General features: G+C 41.2%; 2 protein-coding genes across 3 annotated transcripts in view; one reads left to right on the top strand and one right to left on the bottom strand.

Moving 5' to 3' along the window:
• The window catches only part of COL4A2 (collagen type IV alpha 2 chain), a 147925-nt gene extending 146186 nt beyond the window's left edge, over positions 1-1739 (top strand). For both annotated transcript variants that reach the window (XM_040584519.1, XM_040584520.1), the window contains exon 48: positions 25-1739. In XM_040584519.1, the coding sequence (XP_040440453.1) occupies positions 25-279 (255 nt within the window). In that variant the 3' untranslated portion in view covers positions 280-1739. The remainder of the gene's footprint in view (positions 1-24) is intronic.
• Positions 1740-7514: 5775 nt separating this feature from the next.
• Positions 7515-16968, bottom strand: part of RAB20 (RAB20, member RAS oncogene family) — a 29179-nt gene continuing 19725 nt past the window's right edge. The window contains exon 2 of the mRNA XM_040584523.1: positions 7515-8614. Coding sequence (XP_040440457.1) covers positions 8094-8614 — 521 coding nt within the window. The 3' untranslated portion in view covers positions 7515-8093. The remainder of the gene's footprint in view (positions 8615-16968) is intronic.

Consider the following 16968-nt stretch of genomic DNA (forward strand, 5'->3'; position numbering starts at 1 on the left):
CGCTCCTCTCCTTGTCTCATTTAGCACACTGCTGCTGGTGATGAAGGTGGAGGACAGTCACTGGTTTCTCCTGGAAGCTGCCTGGAAGATTTCAGAGCGACTCCTTTCATCGAATGCAACGGTGCACGCGGAACCTGTCACTACTTTGCAAATAAATACAGCTTCTGGCTCACTACAATCGACCAGCCCTTTCAAAGCAAGCCTTCAGCAGATACACTCAAGGCAGGACTCATCCGAAGCCATATCAGCAGATGTCAAGTCTGTATGAAAAATTTATAGAAGTCTTACACAGTATAAGGAACCTGCTTATCATGTAGTTCTTATACAGTGGAACCTTCTATGATGGTTAGACATTTGAATAAATCATGTTGGTGCTTTTTTTAACTTATTACCTCAAAAGCTGAATGAAAAGTTAATTTTTTACAATGTCTGTAAAAGCAAATTAAGTAACACAGATTAAGTCTAACACACATCTAGTGCTGTGTTGTCCTACTATACAGTATATATACACATTTTTGCTAGTCTTAACTTTACATCATTTGCCACATGATACAAATACTCGCAGTTTTGAAACACCCAAGAAACTGCAGTAATGAATGGTTACCTTGATCAGATACCCACCACATTTACGTAAAGAGAATATATGTATCTTTTCTATCTACTGTATTTTTCACAACACTAAACACTAACAGCTGCAGTTCTGTAAATTAACACAGGGTGATCAAAGTGCTAAACCCTTGCAAAATACTGAAAATATACTCTGGGAAGTGCTTATGTCCAGCATTGAAACCCAACTTTGATTTTAGTATTTTATGCTTGGGCATTTCAAACACACCTAAAACAATCATCTTTTTATGGTATTCATTTTTTTCAAGCCTCACCATGCTTTAGCACTTAACCACTGGCAACAGCAGAGAAACCCACAGGCCTCCTCAAAATAGTGACCACAAAATTCAACTCTTCCTATTTTGATTAAAAGACTATATGATGAAGATCAGCATTTTATTTTACAGGCTTGATGATTTTATTGTAGATATACCCCAGGCCAAAGGATCACTACAAAGGTCTCTTGCTCCACTGTGTTGTGGACGTTCAGCTGGGTCACACCACCCACACAGCAGCAGCACTGATTGGTTTTTGCATTGCAGCTTTTCCCTTCTGATACCAAGCCACTCATCACAAACAGTTTTTAACCACTTCTTGTTGGAGCAGCTATTGCACATGTTAGGTTTTGCAGGAGGACATACTGTTTGATAATACATGACCTGCAAACGCAGAACTTCCTGACCTGCCAGTTGTCCATCTGAAGGCGTGCTGTCCTGGCAGCTGGGGACACGTGGCAGTGGGATGACCACCATTCCAACTTGTACACAGCCATCCTTGCAAAAGCAAAGAGGAAGGAAGCAAGGCATTTATTTGGCACCATCTTTCCCAAAGGGAACTAGGTTACTGCATGCCAGGCTTGATGAGTGGCCAGAACGGCTAGCTCTTTCCTTCTGTAGAAAGAAGCAATTTAGCCCCGAGTTGTCAGTCACCACTGCAAGGGAGGGATCAGCTGCAAATTTCCAAATTTTACATAGCGTGATTATTGGAATGCTTAAAACTGAAATCAAAGAGACTTTTATACCAATGACAGCTGATTTTTCAACAGTTCACCTCACTCCCGCTTCAGGTGCTTCTTGGCTTCTGTAATTACATTCCATCCTCACTGTATCATAAATAAAACCTGGTTTTTTCTACACCTTGTTCATTGATGATTTCCATTTTGTAAACAGTGGCTTTCTATACAGTACATGTGGACTGCTCTGTTGAATTACTTTGTCCGCACCTAAGGAATTAGAAAAGCACTACCAGAAAACTCCTTCCACTCAAATTCAAACTCTTCAACCAGGAATACAGTTGTTTATTTCGTGGCCCTTAAAAAGATTCAAGAGGGAAGCTCTGTTCCTAAAATTGCTTGTTTAAGCTGAACTATAAATAACCATAATGAGCTTGAAATGAGCTCTCTGGCCATGCTGGAGCTCTGAAAGGCAGCCCTCAAACAAATTAATCACACTAGTATTTGTTTCAGCTAAATAAAACAGAACTGAAAACACCTCAGTCAACACAAGCCAAATCTATTCCATGTTCGCCAATTCTTTTAAATGGCTGTAACAAACATCCAAGAATCAGCAACTTACCTCTTCCAGGTGCTGATAGACGTCAGTGGTCATGGGACGATCACGCAGTTACCACTTGTGATTTTTACAGCACGCAACTCTGGCAATACAGCATATTCAGTGTTTTAAGAGAATTCAAGTAGAGATTATACAAATCTGTAAAAAACGGTTATATCAACAACAACAGAAAACTATTTGGATTGTCATGGCTAATACATTGCCTAATCTTCCTATGCAGCTTTTTTTTTTTTTTTTCTATTTTTTTTGCATGTAAAAATTTAGCAGATTGGTCTTCTTCCAACAGTTGTTTTGCCTCTTAATTTTCTGACTCACATAACCTATTCTTTACAAGTCTGTTCAGCACAGCATTGGCACAGCATTAAGTTGAATGCACAGGCATGGTGCAGGAAAAAAACAAACCAACCACAAAACCCTCCAAGGTGCCAAGCAGACTTGAACTTCTGTACTTTGCGTACATCATGTGCTTTGGGTATGTGTACTCACAGCCGCGTTTCTCCAAAGCCTGCGTAATTGCTGTTTGAGAAGGCGAGGGAGCTTGCGCACACAAACACGCAGAATACTTGCAGCAGCCAGAGCATTTCACCTGGTGAGTCAACCTAGAGCACAGCATGAAGGGGACTTACTCAAACTGCCTCTTAGCTGCAAGTTTAATTCCTCTCCTATGAGGAAAGGCTGAAAGAGTTGGGGCTGTTCAGCCTGGACAAGAGAAGGGTCCAGGGAGACCTTATAGTGGCCTATCAGCCTATAAAGGGGGCTTATATGCAAGACTTCTTACCAGGGTTTGGCGTGACAAAGGGCAGTGGTGTTAAACTGGAAGGGTCCAATTTAGACTGGACAGAAGGAGGGCATTTGTTACAGGTGAGGGTAGCGAGACACTGGCACAGGTTGCCCAGAGAAGCTGCAGATGCCCCATCCCTAGAAGTGTTCAAGGCCAGGCTGGATGGGGCTTTGAGCAACCTGGTCTAGTGGAAGGTGTCCCTGCCCATGGCAGGGGGGTTGCTCTAGATTATGTTTGAAGATCCCTTCCAACTAAAAGCATTCCACAATTCTGTGATCCCAGAACCCACTTCCAAGAAGTTAAAATGTTTTTATACAGGAAAAACGGCTACAGCAGAGCAAAACAATCTTCTTAGTGAACTGTAGAGCTCCAGCCTGGGACGTAAAACCCACAAGTGTTCTGGCTGGGTTTGACCAAGTCAAATCTTTTAAAACTTCAAAGTGTACCGTTTGCTTCCTACACTTTCCTGTTTCAAAACACACTGAAGTATAACATGCTGCTGAGCCTGGAGAAGGTAAATGAGATTATATTCCCCTTCCGCAGGCAGCAGTACATCAGTGTATCAGTGTATTGGCACAGATATACTGAAGTCAATATAGCAGCAACAGTTGATGCCAATTATTTCCTCAGAGTGTATCGACCAGATCAGCTGAGTTCATTCACGCCCCACATGACTGGGCTTGCCCATGGCTACTGGAAAAAGAAAATTAGCAAACGGCAAGCAGTAAATGACCGCATGACAGAAGGTATTGGGCTGCTGCCAGAAGAGAGTCTGGGAGGTCACTGCTGATGTGCTGCTGGCACCCCAGGCAGTCAGCAGCAGCCCCCGTAACAGCACAGGGACCAGCGACATCACCAGGGGCTGCCACCTGCACCCAGTGAGCATGAGTTGGGACCTGGCCTCACAGCCACCAGGGACTAGGCACACACAGCCCAAGGTATACGGGACACAAGGGGAACAAGTAACATCACTGCACCCCTTGACCCATGAGCAGAGAAGTAAAACAGGCAGCGGTGCTTCACGCCATGACATGGGCAAGGGCGTAACTAAGCCAAAGCAGGTGGCTCAGCGGCACTGCCTGCCCCATGGGCACCCACAGAATCACAGAACGGTCGGGGCTGGAAAGCAGCTCTGCAGATCATCTCATCCAAGCCCCTGCTACAGCAGGTTCACCCGGAGCAAGCTGCACAGTCACATCCAGGCGGGTTTTGAATGTCTCCAGAGAAGGAGACTGCACAGCCCCAGGGGTTCAGGCTCCTTTCCTGGCCCCTGCAAGACCTGAAGCCTTGTTGGGGTTGTCGGGGGCCAATGGTAACCTCGGTCACAGCCTGGCACGGCCATCACCTCAGGCACAGGCAAGCCTACAGCTCACATTCACCCAGTGTGGCCAAAAATAACACCTCTTCTATTTCACTGTTCAAACTTCACATAACCCAGACAAAATTAATGGGGAGAAAGAAGGGGGAAATGGAGACTTGTAAAATGAGGTTCCCCTCCCAGGCAAAGCAGGCAGAGCACCTGGGTCCTCACTTTCACCCACCATGGCTAGTCCTGGCAGGGAGGGGTTCCACCTGGCTCCAGCCATGACCAGCCCAGCTCCAGGCTGCACACCAAGGTTATCAATAGGGAAAGCAACCTCGCTGCAACGGAGGGAAATGCTTGCTGCAGCCGATGGGATGCAGAAGAGCTGGCATCGCAGAGGTGCATGGCACAGCTGCTGTTTAGTGTGGGTCCTAGCGCTGGTCCAGCCTGACTAGTGGCCCAGCCCACAGCTGCTATGCTAGAAGTACATCAGCTGCTAGGCTGTGAGGCTGCTAAGGCAAGAATTAGAACAAGTGTGCATCAGTGCAGTTCCTGGGCCGCCAGTCCCTACCCTGCAGCTTCGCTGCTCCTCCCTGTCAATAAGCCACTGAATTTACTGAATTATTCCAGTAAAATTATGTAGGACAGTGGGATGGGGGTGGCCTTTAGAAGTGCTGGGATATCAGGATGCATCTGCAGAAGCAACAGGGAAATTAATGAATTCACATTAGGCCACTTAATAAGCACAAGAGCAAGCCATATTGGTATGCTGGTTTAAAAAAAAAAAAAAAAAAAAAGGCACCAAAAAAACCCAGAAAAACCCTCAACACAACACCACTAAAAAGAAAAAAAAAAAACCTGTGGAATTTCAGTGTTGAGGGTTGACCTGTGCTCTCTAATAATGCTTGCAGACATGAAGGATTGCTTGCAGACATGCACAGGCACTGCTGCAACAGATCGAGCATCAACACTGGGCTGTAAAAATGGAGCTCAGCTACAGCAGAGTTTAAATTGCCAATAAAATAAATTAATAAAAAGAAATCCTCCATCACACTCCAGAAGCCATAAAGTTTTACTTGAAGGCACAATCTGACTTCAGACGGTAGTAAAGCAATGGGGCTAGCACGCGTATTGAGCAATCCACAGCTCCTCCTGACCCGTTATCAATAGCTCCCATGTATTACACATCCTCCCAGGTTCTGCTGTGCAACCCCATGATTTCTCACAGGCTGGCAGAGTGATAGCACATCATAACCCAGACATTTCCCAAGGAAAAATAGCCAGCAACACTAAAAAGCCACAAACATCGTGCCAGACAAATCTAGCCCCAAGGGCTGAAGCACAGCAAGCAAGTCTGGTTCCTGTGTCATCTTTTTCAGTGAAAACACACAAGCCGGAGCTTTTGGAAAGACTGCAAGAATTCCTTAAGATCTCACATGAATCCAACGCTGGTACAACTGAATTGGAAATATTTTTATCTTAAGAAGTGTTAGATGTTAAATTTACAAATATTTCTTCTGTTCTGTACCTTCTAGGTGTACATCACCCAAAAGCCTGACCTTGCAACCAGTGTGTGCTGCCGGTTCAGTTGTCGACAGATGCAGCAAAGCCAGTGGTGGACCTCTCACAGATGTGTTGGCAGATCGTTTTGGTCATGAAGATGACTTGAGGTTGTAGCCTGTTTGTCTCTTCCCAGTCCTGAGGGAAGACTATATACTGGCCTTAGAATTTTGTTAATAGCTAGAAGGTTTTTAATTTTATGCAGTTTTAAATACCACAGAGCAGGTGCAGTTAAGTCTCTAACAGATTGACAGGTGTTAAGCTGCAAACCCCTAGCAAATCCAAAACATAACAACCCTTAGTAGGGCTGTAGCAATAGGACAAGGGGTAATGCTTTTAAACTAAAAAAGGGGTAGATTCAGACTAGATATAAGGAAGAAAGTTCTGATGAGGGTGGTGAAAATACTGGAACAGGTTGTCCAGAGAGATGGTGGATGTCCCATCCCTGGAAACATTCAAGGTCAGGTTGGACAGGGCTCTAAGCAAGCTAATCTCTTTGAAGATGTCCCTGCTCGCTGCAGGGGGGTTGCAGTAGATGACCCTTAAAGGTCCCTTCCAACCCAAACCATGCTATGATTCTATGATTAAGTGTACAGAGATTTTTTCCTCTCAAGCCGTTCTTCCCCACTACATGTGCTCCATGCATAAACTTGAAAGCAGAAAATAAAGGTACTGCTTTGCAGCAAGTTGCTCAAGAGGACGTACTTTTGAAAAAAAACATGTTTTAAATATACTTAGTAATACATTCATTATTCATTTAGGAATTGTCTCCCTATGTACTAAACAACTATGCTTTAGGTGGAACAGAGAAAGGCAATGAAAAACATAAAAACAACCCACCTTTAGTTTTAGAAAATTATGCCAGAAGCATACATGGGAAGATGGAGTCCCCACACAACAACCTGCAGAGCTGGAAACGTGCAAGCTGCGTCTTTGGGGTTTCTCCCCTTCTGTTGTTGTTTGGTTTTGGTTTGGGAAGATTTGGTTTGTGGGTTGGTTGGTTGGTTGTTTTTTTCCAGGGGGTAGGGGGTGGGGGGGTGAGGGGATTGGGGGTAGCGTTGTTCTGTGGGTTTTTTTGGTTTTTAAACTAGTAGTTCTTCACTCTGGTTATGGTGTCTCAGTGTGAGTTCCTGGATCACTGCATGTATTCTTTGTAGCCAAGAGCGTTGGGAAAGTTTAGGAACAGTATTGAGAATTACCCCCTCCCCTTTTTACTGCAGTCAGGAGAGAAACCATGTACCTCATCAATGCTCCTTAATGCGCCTTCCTACCCCCACTTTTGGCAGCCTCTTTCTCCCTTCCTCCTGCGTTAGCCAGTTTCATATCAGAAAATGCCAGTCCTCACCTCCTGCCAGGTAGATGGCAATGCCATGCATAGCTGCTAAAAATCAGAGCTGCAGCTTTGCCTGGGCACAACTACAGAGGAGTTGGAAAGGAGACAAAACAGGGGTATTCAGCACCTTGGTATCCTATAGGCACTGCAAAGACATCTCTACAAAATGCAGACAAAAATAGAACACCACTTCCTTCCCCCCCAAAAAAACTTTGCTATCCACATCAAAAAGAATTACAAGAGAAAACTGAAAGGAAAAAAAACTTGCCCCTGCAACTCGCAAGGGAGAGCTGTGGTGCTGCCTGTAAATACACGAAAGGCCACTATGGAAGGAGAATTCACATTAATAAAGTCTGCAAATTAACAGTATGTATCCACAGTGATTTTAATAGTTCAGCTGATGAATCTTACAGTCGTATCTGACATAAAAAGATTGTAATTATTAGCTACAAATATAAATTATACTTGGATTTTATTTTTTTAAGAATAAAAAAGTACCATGTGTTGAATCTTCCAAAGTTAGAATCACAAGGGGAAATATGATAATCATGTGAAAGCTGTCAGGAGTACACAAACAGATCATTTACATGCAACATGAAATGGAGAGTCATTAAAAATCAGACTCCTTCAAAACTGTTCAAATGACTGTCGCTACCAACTGTACTAACACACCATTTGTCTTCAGAGACCATGGAAACTGGCAAGTCTTCCTTCGTAATTTTGCTCACATTCCTATTTTCATACACAGAGCTTCCCAGTAACCTTTAACAGCCAGAAGATTTGTGGTTTGGTTGGGTTTTTTTTTTTTTTTTTTCCACATACACCATTTCAGTCTAGTTATTCTTTGACTTTTCCTTTCCAGTGAACAGCAAGCACTTGTTACTCCTCAGTTTGCTGGAGCAAACAATCCCTCCCTTTTTCGTACGTCACTTAAATGGATCAGGCACAACAACCAGATTTTGTCCTTTTTGCTGGCTTGTAGTCTGTGATGTCTACAGTTTGCGGCGGCCCCTCAGCTTTCTGCCGTACAATTATTGGGACTACCATCTCAAACACAGTTTCGAAGAGGTAGTCTACCTTGTATCCTGTTTTCGCGCTGGTTTCAAAGCACATTTTCTCAGCTGCTGGAACATCCTTCTCATCTAGCATTTTGTATTTCAGTATTTTTTTATAGAGCGCAATCGCATCCTCTGCATGGACTTGTTTTCGCACCTTCGAGCCACAGCTGGCAACAGACTTCTCAGGTCTATTTTCATCCGGTGGTAAAGCACAGTCATTGGTGAGGTCAACTTTATTTCCAACAATAGCAAAAATGCAGTCGGCACTCGCACTGTCTGTCAGTGCCAAGAATCTTTCTTCCAGCTCCGTCAGGCTTTGGAGGCTGTTCACATCATACGTGAGGATCACAGCAGCTGCTCCTCTGCAGTACATGGACCCGAGGCCATGAAACTGCTCCCGTCCTGGCAAAGGTTTAAACACAACACAAAGTTAGTGTGCTGGAAGATACGTTATTAACCAAGTGAAAGAGTTTAAGGAATTTTAAGCCAATTTCACAGCTCTGGATGGAGCAGTGAAGGTAAAAATGTGTTCTTTGTAGCATTTTCAGTTTTTTCCTTCTGCTTTTCCTTAAGAGCACGACAGTGCTACAAACAGTGCTACAGAACAGCTCAGCTCACCACTGGCTCCATTTCAGAGCAGGGAATCTGTACAGACGAGTGAGCGAGCAAGTGTGACGCAGCATTCGCAGTTGCAGAACGCAAAAAAAGTAGTTTGTTTTTTTATTAAATTGCATACCAGTTTATTTATGTCACATTAAATACTACCCTGCTTGCACCCACAGATGGCCCATTCCACCTACTTAACCATTTATAAGCAAAAATTAAGTTCTACTGTTTCAAGTTCTGCTACTACTTACTACTCCTATAAATTCAGTACACAGTTTCAAGTGCATCTAGTTCAGAAATCTGGATCGAATTCAGTAACCCACTTCTTCCTAGGTTCGGAAGGATGTTGTAAGCAATTTAGTCCTGTGCTACGTGCCCACAGTTCTCAGTTACGTTGGCTTTACAGGAAAACGACTTGTTTTTAATGCTATCATATATAGCCTGTATGGTATGTATCTGTCCCAACCACAAACATTCACACTTTTTCTTGGGTATTAAACACACACTACATGGAGAACCCTAACTACTTTTTAAGAATAATTTATCCCTTATGTTGCCCTCACCGTCACTCAACAACTAACAGTTAATAACAAAAAGTTTCTTCCTCTTGATCATTCAGTGAATATCTACTAGCACCTCCAGCTAAGCCTTGATGGTCTCCATCAAATTCATCTCTTCGAAGACAAAACTGACTCTCTAAATTCTGGGGACCAAACAATGTTCTTCACTAGTTGCAAAGGGACTAAGGGAAACGAGGCAGAAGACAGACAGACAGTGTTGTCCATTCCTATAGAGAACTGCAACTTTCCCCAAATACCAGCTACAAGTAGAATTTGCTGTAGCACATTCACTTGACTCCCCAAAACTTGATGGAGAAAAGGATAACACACTAGATTTCAACCAGCTAGTCAGCCAGCCTTAGGTCACTACAGAAGTGTGAATAAAAAAAAAAATCAAAACACAAAAAAAGCCAACTATCCAACTATGCTCGTTTGAGAATCATTTAAGAATCATAAATTTTCAGCTTTTTTCATAGTCTTTTTGCACAGAGCCTCCATTTACATAAAAACTGCAAGTGATCTGTTTACATTCATTTTCTGCACAAAGCTACAGGCCACCATGAGTTACAGCATTATGAAACCCTTGTAAATGACTGTGGAATAGGAAAGGCAGAAGAAATTCAGCATATATTGGGAAAGCACATCTGCACATGAACATGCACACTGTGAAAGTAACTTACAGCCTATCTCCAGTCAGGAAACAGAACGTAAAGAAGATCTTTGAGTCCCTGTAGTAAGTCCTTTGACAAACTTCAGGACTCTACTCTACAGTGACCAGAAGACAGACAAAGTGTTCATAGTCATCCATAAAGCAAAACTGAAAAACACCAAGCTAGAACAGAAAACCCAAAGCTCACCACACCTTTAAAACTGAGAAATAACTGCCAGAGAAATAGATTTGAAAAAGTGTAAGAGTACACAATAAAGAAATATAGAAGGAAGCCAGTGAGGGCACTCAGAAGTATGCAAAATTTTTGTATGAGGAAAAATTGTGGGATCTCTCGGGCTGGTGAATGACTGAAAAAAGGGTATAGACAGATGTCTATAAATTCCAGCCTAATACTAAGAAAGTAATGCAGGAACAAGCATTCATTCTTTCTTATAACACAGAAAATGAGTATTTCACATGAAAAAATCATGCATGTAGTTTAAATACTTCCCTGCACAGTGGATAATTGGCAGTGTTATATGACATTGCAGAAGTCACGAGTTCAATGAACAGAGTTCAGAAAAGCATTAGGTGAAGTTTACTGAGAATTGCTTCTGTGCAATTCTGTATAACCTCCAATTGTTTTCCCCTAGTGAAAGAAATTCTCTAACTAATGATCTGGTAGGTAGGGAAAAAAAAGGGGTGTGTGTGGAGTATATGCCCTTGTTTAGGTATGTTGGGTCAGGGCAAGGGAGACTAGGATATGGTGAAGAGGTCAATGCTTTTACACTTTTTCCTGCAATCTCATGTTCAAAGTTGTGCTTTTAGTTGCACTGCAACCGAGTCTTTAGAAGTCTCCAATTTTTCAGTAGACGTTTGTGCCATGACCTACTTTGTTTTCATCCGAACCCTGATTATACTGCAGTCTGGAAACCACAATGGAACATACATCCTCCCTCGTTCTCCCACTTCAGATGCCTAAGCCATAAAACCCAGCCCCCAGAATCATTTGCTACAGCAACCAAGTACTAGAACAATACTAGTACTTGTTTTACGGAATTTGTATGCTAATCTAATCTTGCACAGCATAATATAAACCATGACACTTTTACACTCGAACTACAAACTGGCTACTTCTACAACTAATATATTGTTGAAAAGGGGAAAGAAACAGTAAGAAGAATTTACTTTGCATAAGGGATCAATTATGTCAGAGGAATTATGGATAGTCTCTCTCACTCACCCACACAGCAAAATCTACCATGCAGAAAAAAATGCATAATGTTTTTTTGCAGTACAGTTCCCTTGCACAGACCACTTCAGGCACTTATGGTCTGAAAGAACCCTAGATGTGGGGGAAAAAAAAACTAAAACTACACAAAGTATTTAAACTAACATCTTATCTGTCTCCAAGATGTCAGGTAAAATGGTATCAGACATTAGTGTGAAAAACTTAATGCATGCAAGCAGCTGCCTCCTTCTTATAGCCAATTATTAATTCTCTGGACTCATCTGGTCCCACTCCAATCACATACTTTTTAAACAATTAAAAAAATTAAATGGTAAACCCTGAATCCAAGAATTAAACAATTTCACTCTTTCAAAAAATAAAGGTAACGGAGAAGAGCAGCAGAAGTATCAAATAATTTGCAATCAAAGGAACTGCAAGAAGAACCAAATCAACCTCAAATGCACAACATTAGGGCAATTTCTTAAAGCCAAGCAACCAAAAACTAATTTCCATTTTTCTTTTAATCTTTACATTTTGCCTCTTTTACAGCAGTTCAATAACCCTACAGCCACAACACTACCTGCAGCACCATTAGCTTTTCAGAGGCTCTTCCACCAAGTATATGAAGTCCTGCTGGAGACTTCACCCACTCAGGAGCGGTGCAGCCACTGAGAATTTTCGAAGTCCTATGATGTTGTCATAAACAAATCAAGAAGTCTGAAGCCAAAAGGACCTCAGTACCGTAAAGTTTGTAAGAAACCCAAGGGAGAAAGAAGGGGAAAGTAGACCTTGCAAGACGCCAGCCTGACAAATACCAAAGCTAGATTTAAAGTGATGAGACTTGGACTTAAGGCTGAGGCTTTGGTCTAGCCAGCCTCCCACAGCACTCCCACCTTCCAGCTGGAAGGCAGCAGCCCACACAAACACCTTTTTTGGCTGGGACCACAGCCTGACCGAGCATCCCCAGCCCTCCCCAGCTGTGGGATTCACTGACAGCAGCAGTGCCAGCCACTGCCCCCATCTCCTCCTTGGAGCTCTCCTGCCCACTGTCCCTGAGGGCAGTATCCAAAGTAGCCTGTGAAGTTGATGTTGATATTTATGAGAGCAAAAGATTTCCTCCAGCCAGATCTCAATGCTCCTTACCTACCACCTCTTCAAAGGCTTTCACCACAGCTCCTTAAGCAGCATAACTTCCCACACACGCACTCTTTCAAGAAATCCCTCTACTGGAAGAACAAGTTTTAAATCTCTCAACGCTGAGCACATACAAGAACGCAAAACAGGGTGTTAATTTTAACTCATGAGGGAATAAACCACCACAAATACTAAAGAGCTAAAAGGTCTTCCAAAAAGTACTTGCAAAAAGTACTGCTGTTACTCTGATAACACAGTCTGAGCGGGGTCTTAAATCCTGAGTTCCCAAAGTAAACATGTAGTGTGGAAAAGTACACGAAGGTGAGTGATAGAAGCATACTAACACTGCATTAAAAAATGAACGAGAGCACACAGCTGTCCAGAAAGTTCTCAGTCCATAAAGCAGGTATCTTCCAAGGATTTCCACTGTAATTTCAGCAGAATTGTAATCTGAACAGTAGATAGGAATTAACACAAACACAAGGTATCACCTAGGTTTTGCCATTCAAATTCTTTCTCCTTTATAAGAGTCTGAACTTGAGTGTACGTGAAGAGACAAGGGAGCTGTGCCCTAAGGAGATTGCTAACACAGGGAAGAAAAGAGAAAGTATGACACCCATGACACACCACAGAAATCAGTATTAGAAAGAAATGAGAGCTGAGGATTTGGCTGCAGCGGATGAAGGTTCAAAGGGTGACCCTGATGCTCTTGAGTTACCTCAGCAGGAACATCTGCGTGATCACAAGAACAGACAAAGCAGCTCCCTCTTAAAAAGGGAACAAGATTTCCATCTGTTTGAAGACAAAGGAGTAAAGTTGTGACCCTTTAAAAGACATTAGAGGAAACAATTTTGCTGGAAAATGAGATTTCTGTTTGTGCACGTATACCAAGATACATACTGTCAAAGGACAAAAAATAAGGGTCCCTAAAGGTTTCAGAAAAATTCCCCTGCCCACATGTTGAGCCAGGCTGCCAAGTTCTGACAGTGATGAAGTCAAGGTTCTTGTTCAAGATTGGTATTTATTTTTCTAGGTAGCTTTATCACATTTTCCTTGAAGTCACGAGCTTTATTAAGAACGAGATATGCCTGTGGTTACTTGAGGATAAAAATAAAAGTTCACTGTCCCAAAGGATTAACATGGAGGACATAAGTAGGAATTAGTGGAAACAAATGAGTCAGAAAGCACTGGAGAGCTCAATTTTTACATATCCAGGAGCTGTCTGAATACATTATTTCCTGATCCATTAGAAAAATGCCAACATTTGGGTTTCCTCCAAGACAAAATTTTCCATAGAATAAAGTCTCAGGGATGGGGTGGGTTACTAAACAGAAGAATCACCACAAATCCAAAATAACCCCAACCCAACCACCAAAACAATTACAGTTGACCAACTACAAAATTAATTTAAACTCCACCTTCACCTAGTATTATACCTTCACAATGCTACATTTTAGGAAATACTTGTGTACATTGAAGTTTCAGAATGCAACAGATCTCTAGCTCTACTAAAAATCAAGATTACATTTATTTTGTTTATACTCACTACTTAGATATGAATCAACAGTCAAGGCATGAACTCTGCCCCATTTCAAAAGCTTCTATTTAAGTTATTAAAATTAGTTATGGATGTCTTGGCCAAAGCAGAACATAGTATAAACATAGGAAAGTACTGATCTTAATATCCAAAGAGTTTCACTTTCATGTTTTAAAATAGAAAGAGCTATACATAGAAGAAGAAAATAACAACCACATGTGTTAAGTAAGCAACGAACAAAGGAAAATTCTTCAATACAGGTTTCCAAAGAAAAACCATCAAAAACAGTCAGTCAAGAAAGCAGGTTCAATGTAATACACTATTGGGACAAACCTACTCCACTTCTAAATGTAACTTAATCACCAAGTCAGGTATCACTACCTGATAACAAAAGAAGATTCAAAACTGTGAGACCATCTCTTCCCTTAAATCTACGTATTTTCAACTTAATGAACAAATACTTTGAGTTCTGAGGGAGTCTGACATTCTCAAGAGCTTGCAAACATCCCTACTCTACAAACACGATCCATTTTAGGCTTGTAAAGCTCCTTCTGCAAAAGAGCAGTTCAGTGCGAGCGAGAAAGCCACATGAACAGAAGCAGCCGTTCACTTCTCGCTTAGGCAAGACAAGAAAGCACAATTGAAATGAACCCTGTCCTTCACTCGGCTTTAATTATCAGACTAGAATGACCACACCCACACTAACAAATGTTTCCCTTGGACACAAAAATTGATGACTAGAAAGACTAGAACTTATCCACTATATGATCGTTAGCTATGAATTACTTAAAACCCCTCAGGTCTTTGAAAATGAGGTTTATTCAAAAACACTTTTGCAATAAATAGGAACAATTAACACAACTGCAGTCTGTAAAGCATTTTTCTTCTCATTTCAATTTAAAATATAAAAACATATAAAAGTATCCATCATGTTACACACATGGCTCCTTCTCACCAACACACACACACCCCTTATCACAGGTTATTCACAAGCTTAGGTCCAAAGTTATTAAGATCCAAGTCTGACATCATTTAGTATTTATTCTGCTGCTTTTATATAAAGGAAATATACTGCATAAGCCAGTCTCCTCCTCTGCCAGAGGCTGGTATTCAGGAAGGCAAATATACTCAGGACATTTGCTTCAAGAACTACAAGTATCTTCCCATAAAAAAAGATGACAATATTCAAATGGATGCAAAACCCAGATTCAAAGGAACCAACAATGTATTTGAACTGTCTGCCACAGATGAGAAAGTCCTGGGAACCATAAACAGTGAACCAGAGGATGCTTTCTAACACAATAAACTCCATGACATTTGAATAAAAGGCAGACCTCAAGAGTTCAGTGCGTTGTTACACAGGAGGAATGTAACACTATTTCCTGATCTGAAAATGGCATTACATTATGTGCCTATAATCTAGTCCCCGATGAATTCACATACAGCAATCTTATACAATCTACTGGCAGATCATAGAATAGAATTCTACCAAATACTAAAATATTCAATTTAATAGATCTGATTTTGTCTGAACAGCCTGATAAGTTACTTGAGAAAAATCCAACCAGTCATCCAGCTGCAGACAGATAAAGGTTTTGGTGAAACAGGAAATGCCTTGGCACTATAATCCCAGATTTATGTGCTATGGTACCACAGTATGGCTTTTATCCTGAGAGATTAAGCTGCACCCTTCTATGTAAATAAAACTATTAGAGACTTTTTTTTTTCTTTTAGATATCTACTAAACTATTATCAGTGATCCAGCAGTGTCTGGATAAAATACATTCCAAAATACATGTGAACTATGTTGTTAGGGAACCTAAATTCTGATAGGAATCAAAAATAAGGAAGAATACACACCAATGAATAAATAACCAAAGGGCTGTTTGAAACAACTAATTCTTAAGCACAATTTTAAAAGAAGCATAAATATTATCTTTTATCTTTGGAGGATAACCACTTGTCCCTTGAAAGCTTACACAGGAACATTTAACAGATGTTAATATATTCTCCATAATGTAAGAGGAGAAACTGCGATAGTGTTCAGGAAAAACTGGATGAGATGATTAGCGTTACCGTTACCAAGCATCAAGGCTTACTACTGGGGATTCTGTCTCCAACGTAATATACAAGGGAAAAAATGAAACTCCTCCTTTATTTCCATTCCCTTATGTAACAAAACCAACATCCTTTCAGGCATCTAAATTAGCTGTTAACATTCTGCCAAGAGAAAAGGACTACCCCCTGGAAGGCTACTCCACACCAGCAGCTACCAGTGTGCATTAAGAAAAGCAACTCACTTTTTCTAACTTCCCCTGCATTAGTTAAGGGTACTAAAAAAACAAATCATGTATTTCTACCCCCTATTACATTTCACACACACAAACACAAAAATAAAGCAGGACAAAGAAGTTTTTGAAGAGCATAAATATGAATTACAGAGAAAAAAACCCACCACACCCTGTATCTGGTATGAAGTTTTGGTCTTCTTGCTAGTTCTAATATAAAGGCAGCATATGAACTCAGGGGGCTTTGAGTTGTAATCACCACCAGCGTGGCTGGGAAAGGAATGAATTCAGAATCTTTACAAACAAAAAGAATCATTAGAAAGCATCTGAAATAAAGAAAAAGGGGGTATTTACTTACTGGAACTGGAAATTTCAGTACACTCTATACCAAAGAATAGTAATATATTTAGTGAAAAAAAAAGCTGTATCCAGCATTCTTTTAGCCTACTTCTTTCTCATCTCCTTTAAATATAATAACTATACTAAAAATAACTGATAGGCCATTAACAAGGTTTGCAGGGAATGTTTCAATGGGGAGCAACAAATACAAAGTACATAGAAGATTTTACCCTAAAATTCTAGCCACTTCACTTACCTTCTGAGAGGTGAGCCTTCCCTTAAAAGGATTAATAACTTTGCTAATAGTAACATTGTCTATATTTCTTTACAGGTTCAAGTTTATTTCTAAGTTTGTAACCTTTTCAAAAGGAGAGTAATCTTAACAGCCAGCAAAAACAGATGATAGCAGCAG

The sequence above is a fragment of the Falco naumanni genome, chromosome 2, assembly GCF_017639655.2.
Source record: "Falco naumanni isolate bFalNau1 chromosome 2, bFalNau1.pat, whole genome shotgun sequence".
In the NCBI taxonomy this organism is placed as follows: domain Eukaryota; kingdom Metazoa; phylum Chordata; class Aves; order Falconiformes; family Falconidae; genus Falco; species Falco naumanni.